The sequence below is a fragment of the Macrotis lagotis genome, chromosome 8 (assembly GCF_037893015.1).
Source record: "Macrotis lagotis isolate mMagLag1 chromosome 8, bilby.v1.9.chrom.fasta, whole genome shotgun sequence".
In the NCBI taxonomy this organism is placed as follows: Eukaryota; Metazoa; Chordata; class Mammalia; order Peramelemorphia; family Peramelidae; genus Macrotis; species Macrotis lagotis.
Window position 1 is genome coordinate 141,540,113 of NC_133665.1, and position 15,559 is coordinate 141,555,671.

The 15,559-nt window shown below is 36.3% G+C and overlaps 1 protein-coding gene across 4 annotated transcripts in view; it reads right to left on the reverse strand.

Moving 5' to 3' along the window:
* The window catches only part of ATG7 (autophagy related 7), a 241,679-nt gene that overhangs the window by 212,198 nt on the left and 13,922 nt on the right, over positions 1-15,559 (reverse strand). For all 4 annotated transcript variants that reach the window (XM_074198552.1, XM_074198553.1, XM_074198549.1 and 1 more), the window contains exons 4-6: positions 12,168-12,285; positions 10,082-10,159; positions 593-709 (exon numbers count right to left, since the gene is read on the reverse strand). In XM_074198552.1, the coding sequence (XP_074054653.1) occupies positions 593-709; positions 10,082-10,159; positions 12,168-12,285 (313 nt within the window). The remainder of the gene's footprint in view (positions 1-592; positions 710-10,081; positions 10,160-12,167; positions 12,286-15,559) is intronic.

Here is a 15,559-nt window from a genome sequence, read left to right on the forward strand (position 1 = left end):
GTGGGAGGAAGGGAGAGAACTCAGAACTCAAGTTTTAAAAAGTGAATGTTTAAACTTATTTTTGCATAGATGCAGGGAGAAAAATAAAATAAAATACAAAAAAATCCACTCAACCCCACAAACCTAGTATTTTCCAACTCTAAAACTTATTCTTTTCTGTTCACTGCAACTATCCACCATTATCATCGTATAACTTGCTTCTGTTGACTTAGTACTCCACACTATAAAAGACCTCAGTGTTTAGTGAATTACCCAGGTTTTTAGGTGACACTAAATAATTTATAGATCATCAACCTCAAGGGGTTGTCCCTGTTTGCCCACTTATCCTCTGGGTCAAGAGAGCACATAGTGGGGGGCTACTAGGTAGCGCAATGGATTCTATCCATTCTTTACTGGCCCTGGAGTCAGGAGGATCTGAGTTTAAATTCGGTCTCAGACATTTAATAGTTACCCAGCTGTGTGACCTTGGGCAAATCACTTAACTCCATTGCCTTAAATAAATAAAATATTTTTAAAAAGAGAGAGAGAGTACAGAGTTATGATAATAGCTCACAGCCCACATTTACCTTTTTGTTCTGTTTTATTTTGTTACCTGGCCTGAAGAAAACTTTTGATCCAAGCGTATTGGCTCCTGAAGGAGGGGTACACCCTCTGGAAGGCAGAGGGCAGGGTAACAAAACCAGTAGTAGAAGTAATATTTCTTTAGATCCTAGAGAAATAGAAGAATTAGGCATCAGAACATTAACAATACCATATTTTTATGTTACCAATTTAACTTCTCAAAGCTATTTTAAGAACTGAAAAAAAAGTATAAAGAAATGCAGTAGTTTATTCAAAGTCTATCCATTCTGAATCAACTTTCTATCAGAATCTAAATCTTCTGTCTTTATTTTAAGATAATCAACCTGTAAAAGGCTATTTATGGAGGCAATAATAAGAGCTAATAGTACTTTACATTGCACTTTAAACTTGCCAAATACTTTGCAAGTATGATCTCATTTTATTTCCACAGTGATCCTGGGAGATAGGGGCTATTAATATTTCCATTTTACAAGTGAGGAACCTAAGGCAGACCAGTTAAATGCTTTGCTAAGGCTCACATAGCTAAGAAAGTGTCAGAGGTCACATCTGATCTCAGTCTTCCTGACTCTAGGTCTAATGCCCTATCTGCAATAGCACCAAAGTAAGACTCTAAAACCCAAGAATTATTACTGCTCTTCATTTCTATATAAAGAGACCCTTGAATTGCTTTATTAAGTGAAACCATTTATTAGACATTTCTTCTATGATCTTTCATAATTAAACTTCCTTTTTTCTTTCAAGTATTAAGAACTCTATTTCCTCCAAGAACTGTGCATTTACTGTGTATGTGTGTGTATACATATATATATATATATATGTATATATATATATATATATATACATATATATATATGTCTAGGTCTGAGTCTGGGTCTATGTATGATTCTGCTAGGAGGATGTAAGCTTCTGAAGAGATTGCTTTGTTTTTGTATCCTCAATAGCTAATATAACATCTGAGGCAGCAGTGGATAAGATAGAAAATGGACTTGCCTTATCCCCAACTCCAGTCTACAGTGAATATGTTATAGATAAAGTTTCTTTAATAGTTATGTTACAAATTGAGGGCAATTGTGATGAAAATTTTGCTTCAAAAAAATAGAATTCCCTTTCTTGAGACCTTCAATGTAAATGTGAGATCTAGAATCAGAAAACCCAAGTTCAAATCTTGGCTTAATAAATATGTGACCTTGGGTAATTCAATCCAACTATCTGAGACTCAATGACCTCCTCTAAAAATAAGGTTAATAGCTTTTAAAATCTGAGCAAATTCTTCTCAAGAAAAAGGCATTATTTTTTAATTTTATTTTTTTCAGAAATGCATATAAAAACAATTTTAAATATTCATTTTCTCAAATGAGTTCCAAATTATCTTCTCTTCTTATTTTCCCTCATTGAGAAGGCAAGTAATTTGATATAGATTATATTTTGCAGTATTGTAAAACATATTTCCTTATTAGTCATATTGTGAAAAAAACACATACCCCCAAACCCCCCCAAGAAAAATAAAGTAAAAAAATATAAATACTTCTATTCAGACTTCCGATTATTTCTGTTAACACTTTTCTTTGTAAGTCCTTCAGAATTGTCCTAGATCACTGTATTGCTGAGAATAGCTAAATTATATTTAGTTAGTTGATCTTCACGCAATATTGTTGATACCGTATACAATGTTCATTTTACTTTGCATCTGTTAATGTAAGTCTTCCCCAAGTATCCTGCTCATCCTTTCCTACAGCACAACAGTATTCCATTACAATCCTATAATCACAACTCATTTAGCCATTCCCCAAATAAAGGGCATTCCCTAATTTCCAATTCCTTGTCACTGCAAAAAGAGATGTCATAATTTTTATTCATATAGGCCCTTTTCCATTTGCTTTCAATCTCTTTAGGATACAGAACTACTAGGATATTGCTGGATCAATGGTTATGCAGTTTCATAGAACTTTGAGCATGGTTCTAAATTGTTCCCCAGAGTTGGATCAGTTCACAAATCCAACCACAATGAATTAATGTCCCAATTTTTCTACATCCCCTTCAACATTTGTCCTTTTCTATCCTATTAGTCAATTCTGATAGGTGTGAACAAGATATTTCAGAATTGTTTTAATATGCATTTTTAATCAAAATTTATGATTTGGAAGCATGCTATTTTCTATTTTTAAATTGTTTTATTTCTTCCCCTTTCCTGGTTTTTTTCCCTTTAGTTCTAATTCTTTTTTCACAACATGATCAATATGGAAATATGTTTAACATAATTATAAATGTATAATATATATCAGCTTACTTGCTCTCAAGGGGAGGGGGAGGGAAGGGAGGGAGAGAGGAAATATAGAACTCAAAATCTTGCAAAAAAAAGAATGTTAAAAACCATCTTTGCATTATTATTAGAAAAATATATAAATTTATAGAGCATTTTTTCTTGACGATAGTTTTGATTTGTCTGAAAATTGCCTGTTCATATCTTTTGAACATTTATTAATTGAGGAAAGACTGTATTTTATAAATTTGACTCAATTCTCTATATATTTGAGAAATCAGGTCTTTATCAGAAAAACTTGCCCTAAAAATTTTTCCCCAGTTTTCTGCTTTCCTTCAGCAGCATTTTTTTTTGGTGCAAAAACCTTTTTTAATTTAATGTAATCTAAATTATCCATTTTACTTCTCATAATGGACTCTTTCTCTTGTTTGGTCATAAATTCTTCCCTTATCCATAGTTCTGACAGGCAAATGATTCCATGCTCTGCTAATCTGCTTACGGTAGTTAATCCTATTCACATTCACCGTTATGATTACTGTTTATTTCCCTCCATTCCCCCCACTTTATTCTTCTCTATCACCTTTCACAGTCCATCCTCAAATGTGTTTTGCTAATGACTGCTGCCTCCCCCAATCTGCCCTCCCTTCTATCAGTTCCAGCCTCACTCTTCTCTTGCCAAGATTGATTTTTTTTGAAATTTTATTTATTGGGGTGGCTAGGTGGCACAGTGGATAGAGCACTGGCCCTGGAGTCAAGGAGGACTTGAGTTCAAATATGACCTCCGACACTTAATAACTACTTAGCTGTGTGACCTTGGGCAAATCATGTAACTCCATTGCCTTCCAAAAACCAAAAGTAAAATAAAATAAAATTTTATTTATTTAAGGCAATGGGTTAAGCACTGCCTCTCCCTTCCCCCTTTACCCAGTGCATCCCTCTTTTTCAACTCCTAATTTTATATTTTTTTGGATATCATCCCAACACAGTCAATTCACAGCTGAGCTCTCTGTCTATGTATATTCCTTCTAACTGCCCTAATAATGACAAAATTATTCAGAGTTACAAGGATCATTTTCCCAAGTAGGAATATAAACAATTTAACCTAATTGAATCCCTTTCATGCTTACCTTTTTACACTTCTTTGAGTCTTGTTTGAAAAAAAAATCACAATTTCTATTCAGTTCTGATCTTTTCATCAGGAATATCTGGAAGTCCTTTAGTTCATTAAATAAGCATTACCCACCCACCCCACCCCAGTGAAGAACTGATTATACTCAGTTTTGTTGAGACAATGATTCTTTTAATCCTAGTTGTTTTGCCTTCTGGAACATCATATTTCTAATCCATCTATCCTTTAAAGTAGAAGCTACTAAATCTTATGTTATTCTGAATGTGGCTCCATGATATTTGAACTGTTTCTTTCTGGCTGCTTGCAATATTTTCTCCTTGACCTAGAAAATTTTGGAATTTGACAATAATCCTCTTAGGAGTCTTCATTTTGGAATCTCTTTCAGGAGATAATTAGTGGATTCTTTTAATTTATATTTTATTATCTGGCTCTAGGACAGCAGGACTTTTTTTTTTTATAATTTCTTGAAATATAAAGCCTAGGCTTTTTCTTTGATCATGGCTTTTAGGCAGTTCAATATCTCTTCTCAATCAATTTTCTAGGTCATTTGTTTTTCAATGAAGTATTTCACATTTTCTTCTATTTTTTTCATTCTTTTGATTTTGATTGTTTCTTGATGTCTCTATGGAGTCATTAGCTTCCATTTGATGGATTCTATTTTTAAGAAATTATTTTTCCAGTAAACTTTTGTACCTCTTTTTCCATTAGCCAATTCTACTTTCTTTCTTTCTTTCTTTTTTTGCAAGGCATTGGAGTTAAGTGTCTTGTTCAAGGTCACAAAGCTAATAATTATTAAGTCTCTGAGGCAGGATTTGAACTCAGGCCCTCCTGTCTCCAGGGCCAGTGCTCTATCCATTTCACCACCTAGATGCCCCAATTCTACTTTCTTAAGGAATTCTTTTCTTCAGTGAATTTTTATGCCTCTTTTACCATTTGGGCTTTTCCATTTTTTAAAATGTTATTTTCTTCAGTTTTTTTAGTTGACTCTTTTTTTTTTTAGGTTTTTGCAAGGCAAATGGGGTTAAGTGGCTTGCCCAAGGCCACACAGCTAGGTAATTATAAAGTGTCTGAGACCAGATTTGAACCCAGGGACTCCTGACTCCAGGGCCAGTGCTTTATCCACTGCGCCACCTAGCTGCCCCTAGTTGACTCTTTTTCAATGATTTTCTTGAATCACTTTCATTTCTTTTACCAATTTTTCCTCTAACTCTCTCTTATTTGATTTTTAAAATCCTTTCTGAGTTTTTCCAGGAATTAGGGGTTGAAGGAGTGCTTTGAGATCAATTCACATTTTTCTTTGAGACTTTGACTCAGTTGTCTTCCTCAAGATAAAATTATGTCACAGTACTGTCCCAGTTTTCCAACAGGATTCAATAGAGGAAGAGATATCATTCTGGGATACTGTAAGAGGAAACTATTCAAATATTCTACAATACAATCCAAGTTCTGGCATTTGTAAATTTGCCATCTCCCCTTGAATATTCTTTTACCTCCACAGAGACAAGACTGAAGTTCTATTCTTTACTAATGACAAGACACAGACTGGAGTTCTATTCTTTACTGATCCTTCCATTCCTTGGACTTCTGGTAAGAGCAAATGCTACAGAATACATAAGACAAAATGAACAGAAATAAGTAAACTCCTGAAGTTAGAAAAACCAAAACACGGATGTCCTGAATGGAAAGTGATGGCATATGACAAAGGGTTTAGATCTGACAAGAAGTAATCTCAAAACAAAGACCACAAATTATTTTCCAAGGGATCCCTGTTCCCAAATACCAGATCTCATGTTCTGGATATTACTGATTCTTATCCTTCTTCTAACAGTCCTTCTCCCCAGAAGCCACTTCTTGAGAAGCAGAACAGGCTACAATGGTATTAGTCTGGATCAGGGGTACTTAATTTGAGTTTTTTGATTTTTTAAAAAAAATTAATTACTATATTGTAATACAATTAGTTTCATTGCAATTCTATATATTGTCTTTTATGTATTATTATGGAGAGGGTTATGGGGAGGGAATAATAGGCTTTAACAGACTGCCAAAGGGATATAGGACACATAAGAGAATTAGAAAACCTGTCCAGACCTTTTCTTATAGTATGGCACATAATCTTCAAAAGACCTCAACAGTGAGCTGTGCCTTCACTACTAGTCTCTAAGGGAGCACAATCCCTTGCAGTTCTAAATTTATAATCTTATGACCTTTGGTGCCATCAGATTATGACTATCTCCCAACATTATGACTCATCACCACTTTCCTTCCATGATTTCTGCAGCACAGACTGCTTTTGTCAGCCTAAGCCATATTTGTATTTTGTTATCCTATCCTATCCTACCTCCACCAAGCCTTTTCTGTCCTCTAAGGCCACCACCATGCCCTCTCCTTATAAAGCCTTCTCTATTAGGTCCCCCCTACCCTGAGCACCCCTCATCACTCTACTCCTAACTCTTTAGGGGCTAAAGCAATAAATAAGAAATGGTACAAGTGCCAATCTACAACATCAAGAGTCATCTTAACATAATTTTAATGGGAATTCAGTTTAAAAAGATGCAAGAAGCATGAGAATAAGAGACAAAGAAAAGGCTTGTTAGGAATAATGTGGCATCTATTCTCTCCAACATAAATAAAACTATGGAAATGGAGGAGAAGGAGGAGGAGGATAAAGACAATGACAACTCACGAGTTTTATAATGATGTTCAGATAAGCTGAGATGCAATTTGTTAGCAAATCCCTTGGGGCAGCTAATTGAAACTGATGGTACTAAGAGACAACAGTGTACAGAGAAATAATGAAGATTTGTAGCATTCTCAGTAGCAGTACTATCATCCTGGTATTTAACAACTTCTGTATTATTAATGATGTGATTATGTTTTCTACATATGAAAAATTCTGAGGTCTTTTCAGTATTTACCCTATAATACTTAAATACCACTAAATATAGCAAGTCATGTGCTTCATACAAGAAAAAAGTGTCACTATACTTCTAATCTTAACTTAAGATCAGGGATTTCCCAATGTCCTGGGTTCCTCATCTGGTCATCTTCAAAAGTCACAAGGGTTGAATTTCCTAAAATTCTATCCCATATACCTCCCCCCCTAAAAAAAAAACACCAAAAAGAAACCAACTCAGTCCCACACCCCAACTAGATTAAACTAAACATTCAGGAACTAATGTCTGAAAATATTAATTTAGGTTTTTAACAATTAAAGCAATGTTGAAAGATACCTATTAAAAAAAAACAGGATACTTCTGCAAAAGGCGAAAAACCAATTCAATAGAAAAAATATTTACTGAGAAATATTTTGGAATCCTCAAGTTGAAATTAATTCAATTTGATAAATAGTTATACAAAAATATACATATATATGCATGTGTACATATGTGTATATATCTTCACACACACATACACACACACACACACACACACACACACACACACACACACAAATAAAGAGCAAAGGGACTAAAATGTTTTGATGAGACAATTGTTGCTGCCCCAGAGAATTTTAAGTCCAGGAAGGGGATATGATCCATGTACAAATAAGTATAATACAAAATAAGATGAAACAGCTGTTTTGTAGAAAGAGTGTCAAAAACCAGGGTTTGAACCTCAGTTCTTTTACTGTCTAGGTGACCTTGGGTATAGTCACGTCTCACTCTGGGTCTAAGTTTTCCTATCTGTAACAAAGAATTGGACTAGAAAATCTCTAAGATCCCTTCTCTTAAGATCCTGTAGCAAGCTGTTGGTTTTCAGTTTATTTTTCCCCAGGGGATGGAGAGAATGAGAAGAACTGAGGTGTTGCAGACCTACATCCAGACCCTATTTCCTCTACAATTCTTGATCCTCTGGGGATACCTTTCTCTTCCCCTCTTATGAATAATAAACACTTCATCATTATCTAGCTCCTTCCAGTGGTTCAAATGTATCAACTTTTCTGGGTGTTAATATTCTATGATTTTCTTTTCTTTTTTTTTTGATGTAGTTGCTATTATATCTTTTGTCTTCTGGAATATCATTTTCCAAGATTTACTTTTATTTAAGTTGCTGTCAAGTTTTATGTGCTCTTAACTATGGTTCCATAGTACTTGAATTCTTTCTTTCTATATATGATATTTCTGGAAGTTTTCAATTACCTTCTTTCAGATGATTTTATTTTATTTTATTTTGTACTTTAGTTCTAGATCTGGAAAGTTTTCTTTTATGACTTTCTTTTTGCTGTTTTTGGTTTTTTTAGGTTTTTTCAAAGCAAATGGGGTTAAGAGGCTTGCCCAAGGCCACACAGCTAGGTAATTATTAAGTGTCTGAGGCCAGATTTGAACTCAGGTACTCCTGACTCCAGGGCCAGTGCTCTATCCACTGCGCCACCTAGCCAATTCTTTTATGACTTCTTTAAGTAGAGCAGCCAGATATTTTTTGTTTGTTCAGATTGTTAAGGAGAGCCTTAAGTGATCTCTTCTCAATGTTCTTCAGGTCAGTTCTTTTTGGTGTAGATCTACAGGATTTTCTTCTATGTTTTTTCATTCTTTTGATTTTATTCTAATATTTCTTGTTGCCACTTGGATTCATTGAGTTCTCTTTGCTCCATTCTAATTTTCAGGAGTCTAGTATTTCAAGGAGATTTTCCCTGTCTGATCTATGCTATTTATTCCTCTTACAATTTTTCCACAAGTGCTCTTATTTCTCTTCTTGTTTCATTTTTTTAATCTGTTGCTTCATTTTGTCCAGAGACCCCTGGAGAGCTTGGAGTGTGTTTCTGGGGAATCTCTTCACTCGAGTAAATCTTTTCTACAGCCTCCATTTCTGGTTTGGAATGTGGAGCCAGGATCAGGCTTCACTTCTTCTTACACTTTGGAATGGAGTGGTCAGACCCTGTGTAGCCTTGACTTTTATTTCCAAGTTGACTTCCACCTCCCTTTGTGACCTGCTTACAAAATGATAGGAGGTTTCAAAAATTGCCGGAGAGTCCTGAGTGATGGTACTGCTGTCTTAGATGGCATTCAGGTCAGAGGACTGTCAGCTCCCAGTCCCTCAGAGTCTACAGTCACCTTGCTGCCAACACCCCTTAAATTTTTCCCCTTAGAAAATGCTGGCAACTCTGTTGCCCATCCTCAGTTTCCAGTCACAGAGCCAAAGGGGAGAGGAGCAGAGTGGAGCCACAGCCCCACAGAACAAGTTCTAGAAGTATAGTTCTGAGCTTCTGAGTCCAGAGTCTCTGAGCAGAGATCCAGCCTTAAACTTGGCTCTGAATTTACTCACAGCCGGCTCCCAATGGGCCAGGCCAGCAGCAATCTAGTGAAACTCTACAACACACAATTCTGAACACCGCAACCTGGGTCAAGAACTTGTAGCGCTCAGTCAGAAAGGCAGTGAACAGATCTCTTCCTGGACCACAAGAAGCTTCGGGAACAATGAAAACTTGAAGGGCTCCCAGATTGAGCTGCAAAAAAGCAGCAGAAGACTGTACAACATTAGGCAGGATACCACCCCCCCACCAGAAAGATGAAACATCAACAAAATCCAAAGTCAAGAAGGTGGCTAGAAAAGCCAGTAAATCAAGGCAGATCCATATCTGCTCAACAATGTACAGTGTCAGAGACTTGCCTGGGTCTTTGAAAAGTTAAGTGACTGACCAGGCTCACACTGCCAGAACATGAGGTAAGGCAGGACTTGAATCCAAGACCAACTCTTTTTACTATTTCACACTATGGACATCCCTCATTGTTACTCATGTGGCTAATTTTCCATCCAAATCCCTATCTAAGACTATTTCTGGCTAATTTCACCTAGTTCCAAAGGTTCTAAACAGAAGAACACAAGGTATGAGTTTCTCTGACCTACAAGTCCCCTCATCAGGGTTTGAACCCAAACAAAAGAGCTCTATTCTCTTCTGAGCTTTATGTAACTATGCCAACAAGAGTTAGGAAAGACACCAAAGCATTATTGAGGTGCATATTGGTGATTTCTGTGCTGCTCACAAGTGGCCCATCGGAGCATCAATGCCAGGGCACAAATGCTTCTGCTGGGTCAGAGCAGAGTCTCCCTTTCTGGAGTTCTGGCTACCAACTCTTCATGTCCCCAGATATGCAGGAGGTGCATGTACTTACAGAAAATGTCAAGAGCAGGAACTTGTTAAGGAGCACGGGGTTTTCAAGAGCAGCGCCTGACTTTATTGATTCCCAGATCTGTGGTAAGAAAAGAAAAGGGTCAACTTCTTTTATATTTTTTCTTTCTTTCTCATGTTTTTCCTCCCTTAGTTCTAATTCCACTTTTACAAAATGACTAATGTGTGAAAATATGTCCAAAATGATTGTACATGTACATCTTTTATCACTTCGTTTGCCATGGGGACAGGGGAAGGAAGAGAGGGTGGTAGAAAAATGCAAATGGATGAATGTTAAAAACTATTTTTGCATATAATTGGAAAAATAAAGTAAAATTTAAATTAAAAAAGCTTTAATTTTAAAAAAAAAAGCAACGACAGGGTCAAGGCAAGGAAGAAGCAAGTATCTCCAAGCTTTTGGCTCTTGTGTCAAATACAAAATTAATCAACATAAGAATAAGAGGGTTTGGGTTTTTTTTTTTTTTTCCAGGGACCTACATAGCAACTGTTGGCTCTGCTTTGTAGCTGAGTTAAGGAACTGGCTCAGAAGTCCCAAGCACTGGTTATTAAGTATTCACTACAGCAAGGAGAGATAGGGAGACAAAAGCCATCCCCACCTTCAATGAGTTTACAAGCTTTTGTTGTGGGACTGGGGGCAACAGCAACAGAGAAGGCAAAAATCCTGGAGAAATAGTTGGCCAGGTCCCAGCAGTCCACTGAACCCCCCCCCCCCAATATGACCATAAGGCAAGTACAAAGACCTGCCATCTGCCTGTTACTCCTTCCCCTTCTCAGTGGTCAACAGTCTAGATTCAACTCCTGGCCCAGGCTCTCCGCTCTAGGGCAATAATCTACTTAATACTGGAGTGAGGTCAGGCAGAAATAACCTGGCTAAGGAGTGGAGATTGTACTCAAATATGCCTCCCCCCTTTATAAGCCCTAGGACTCAACAGACACCCTTGACCATCAGAAGGATCTAAAGACTTGCTGTACATATCTGTCAGAGTATTCTGTCAGACATACACTGATTTTTTTTTAATCTTAATACAAATTTCTTACATTTATTTTTGTAAAAATTTCTCCCTTACACCTTTCACTTCTTCTTCCCCAAAATAGCAAGCAATCTAAAATTGAATATGCATGTACAATCATGTCAAACATATTTCCATAAGTCATGTTTAGAAAGAAGAATCAGAAAAGGGAAAAGCCAGGAGAAAGAAAAAACAAAAACAAAAAACAAATTTTTAAAAGTGAACATAATATACTTTGATCTGCATTCTGACTCCAAAGTTCCTTCTCTGGCTGTGGATGGCATTTTCCATCTCAAGTTTATTATAACTGTTTTTGATCACTGCATAGCTGAGAGCTAAGTCTATCTTAGCATATACTGATTCAGTAGAATAGTGGGCATATTTAAATGACTTTTCTCTCTTTGTCTTTACTGAATTCAGTTGAATTTAAGTAAATCAAATGCTTATATGATATGACTATGCTATGTATTATTAACCTTTCCCAACTTAGAAGAGAAACAAACATCCAACAGAAAAAGCCCACAAATCTCATTTCTTTCCTTATTTGGGAAAAATTTCTAAATTAATAAAATATGCTTCCATCTGTCTTGTATTACGTGGATTGATCAAGTTTTTCTCAGGAAACTGTTTATCTGCAAAGAACAGGACTACCTCCTTTTTTTTTAAGGAAGAATACCTCCTTCTTAAAAGAAATTCCAGCCCTCAGAGATACACAAAATAGAGTCCAAATATAACAAATTTAATCCAAGATCCCAAGAAAGACCCCAGTTTGTACAAGAACAAGTCTCACTGGACTTCCTTCTAATTCATTTCTAGATTAAGCAAGCATGAGTATTAGGACCCTGGGGGTCAGACGGTTCTCTCTTCTACCTCCACTAACCCACTCCTCACTAAAGCTGGGGCTGGAAGAATAATTGAAGACTAATGCATTAAATAAAATCAACAAAGACTACCTGAATGCCTAGGACAGGAAGGCCTTTGCACTTGAGCTCACAATTCAGTAGATGCCAAGCTAAAGAAATACTTAAGTATAATACATATTCCTCCTCTATATCTGACCTCCTCTGCTGCTTTTTCCAAAAGTAACTTCTTATCTGTGGTTTTGAAGGACTCAAGAGTGTTGGTGTTAAATAAGGTTCCGATGGCTGGACAGCAATGGGCTGGGGTAGGAGCATTTCTATGGAAGAGATAAAAATGGTTATTACATAGGACTGTCATTCATAGTAAACAAATGTAAAAAGCCTTACAAATAATATGAGAAAACTCTAGGGCATGATGAGCATATATCTTCATATTGATATAATTATTCATATCCTGTGATATAAGCGGTATGAGTATTATTTCCTTCATTTTATGGATGAAATTCGAAGTAGGGGTTCTCATGTCTTTTTGTTTCACCCTTTGGTGAAACCCATGGACATATTTTCTGAATAATGTTATTAAATAAAGGCAATATTAAATTTCAGTTAGAGGTAACTGAAAATGAAGATGTATTTTTTCCCCATCCAAGTCTACCAAATCCCTAAAATCTATCCATGGAATCCCAAAGGGACAAGAAGCCTTGATCTCTGGTTTGAGTGACATGCCCATGATCCCAGGGCTAATCAGGTATACAAGTCAGATTCAAATCCAACTCTCCTGACTCCAAAGTCCAGTTCTCTATCCATTATACCCCTTGCTGCCTCTCATGTCCTATTATGTCAAAAAGAATGCCATTACATGCTGCCTTATGAGTTTCTTTAAAAGTGTCACAGTTATTAGGCTGGGCTCTGAATCTCAACTCTAAGTTTCTTGGGGTCAGGAATTATTATGTTATACAAATTTTTATATCCCAACTCCTAACACAATGCAGGCTCAGGATTGTTGCTGACTAAATACCCTCTGGTTGATTCAAATCCACAAGAAGTATGCAGCACCTGACCATTATATGGGCATGAATCAACGTCCTAAGTCCTTATAGAACAGAGGTTTCCTGTAAAGGTCTCAAGTCTCAAGAGGATGATTTTAAAAAAAGAAAATATTAGTACTGGAAAACTAATCCAACATTCCTTAGAAGTACAGGAGTTGGTAAGTGAAAACTCTCTCATTATAAGGAGTATGATGGAAGTATCACCTCAAATGCTAGCATTACAATAGATATTATGCTATGAAAAATAGAGAAGACATGCTCCCTGCCCCAAAGTCTTCCCCAATTACTCCATGTCAGTGAACTCACTGAACTCCTAATATATGTTTATTTTTCTCAAATAGTAGTATATGCATTAGGTATATCCTCCAGGACAGAGTCTACATTGTAACCTTATGCAATATTTATTCAACTTTAGACTGTACCTGGAAGAGACATAAAATACCTGGAAGAGACATAAAATTTAAATAAGCCAATTTTGAAACTACCTTTTTGAAATTTATAAAGTTCGAAGTAAATGAGACCAAGCAAGTAACCAGAAAATCAATATTACATGAAAGTATTCAAGAGACAGATGTGAAACAGAGTACAATTTAAAGTCTGAAAAGAAAGACAATGACCAACCATAAAAATCAAGATAGGCATCAGGAGGAAGAGGCATTCGGGATGAATTTAAACCACAGATCAGAATTCAATGGAGGAGGAGGAGAGAGCTCTCTCCAGTATATTTTCTTCTACACGTTATCCTTATAATATCATAATCTTCAAAGCAATTAGCATAGAGAAAACAAATCTTTAGGAGCACAGAATGTTGGAGTTGGAAGAGCTTGCAGGAATCAGCTAGACAAATCTCTTAAATGATGAATTAAGAAGATTTAGAAAGTTAATGCTCATGACAATCTTTACAAAGACAGGTTTTCATAGATGTTATGACATCTAAGAGTAGTTCCAAAGAGATGGACAGTATTCAGCAAAAGTTGGTATACCTCTTGTTTTTATTAATGAGTACTGTCTCTAAAAATGACATTAAAAAAAAGTATCAGGGCAGCTAGGTGGCACAGTAGATAGAGCACCAGCCCTGGAGTCAGGAGGATCTGAGTTCACATATCCAGCCTCAGACACTAAATGATTGCCTAGCTGTGTGATCCTGGACAAGTCATTTAACCCCACTGCCTTAAATAAAAAAAAAAATTAAGTATCTCTTTGGAATACACCAATAACAGGAATAGCTGGGATGGAAAGAGTTATTTGTCTAGGAAGCTCAAAGCACTTCCCATAATCCTCTCATTAATACTTAGAAGTACCCTTAAAGGAAGGAACAATGTTTTAGAGATGGAAAGAAACTGACAGATGATGAAACTAAGATTTCAGAGAAAAGTGAAGTGACAGGATTAGTGATAGAACCAGGTTTGGAAGTCAGAGTGCCCATCTGAGTGACCAGCATCAAATTAGATAAGCAGTATGGTAGATAGTGAGGAAGTGGAAAATATGACCCATACTTTGAAGAAACTGAGAGCCTTCACCTCTGTTATGGCAACAGTCATTCCTCATTCATCTGGATTACACTCTTTGCGATATAAAACAGAAGAATGTTCTAGCTTACTAATGCTTAACCCTTTAAGTGTCAAGGCTTATTGCTATCATTTTGAATAAAAATTTTACTAAAAAGTAGCTTAAACTTCTCTGTCTTTTGAAATAGGATGAATGGAACATAATTTGCTATTCTTGGGGCCTCAGGATCACAACTAACTATCCCACAATCATCTTTGTACCTTATTATACCTTATTATACTCTATTATATAATAATGCTATGAGGGGCTATCAAAAATTATACTCCATGGTACCAGATGGCTATTAAATATAAAATGTCTATCTTCTCTCTTGTCAGTCTAATCATTTCTTGATGGTATTAAGGCACTTTCTTCTAGAATTGCTTTCCAGACTGTAATTTCTGATCTGCTCTTGGCTAAAGCTTTTAATTTGGGGTCTAAAATAAAAACATGGTTTTTGAGTAACAATGTAAGGAAGTTCTCCCATGAGTGAGAGGCAGAAGGTTTACTCAAGCTCCCTGGGGGTCTTTTTTGCTCATTTTCTCAACTTTGTTACAGAGCCTTGAGGTGACCAGGCCAATAAACAGATGCTACTTTAAAATTCATGAGAAGGGGCAGCTAGGTGGCACCTGGATAGAACACCAGCCCTGGGGTCAGGAGGACTTGAGTTCAAATCCTGCCTCAGACACGTAATAATTGAATATCTGTGTGACCTTGGGCAAGTCACTTAACCCCATTGCCTTAATTAAATTTAAAAAAAGAAAAGAAAAAAAATTAATGAGAAAACCACTGACACTGAAAATACAAGATAGATACATCCTAACTTCCCAGTGTTAACAGTGCTTCCCTTTATCAGCCTCCCTAGCCACTACTACCTGGGATGCTCAAGATTTGCAATAAGGGATGGAGGTAGGTCACTTGTCTAAGTTCAAACAAAGTTTTTTTACCTATTTTCCTAAAACTATTGCTCAACAGTAAAAACATTTTGACAAGT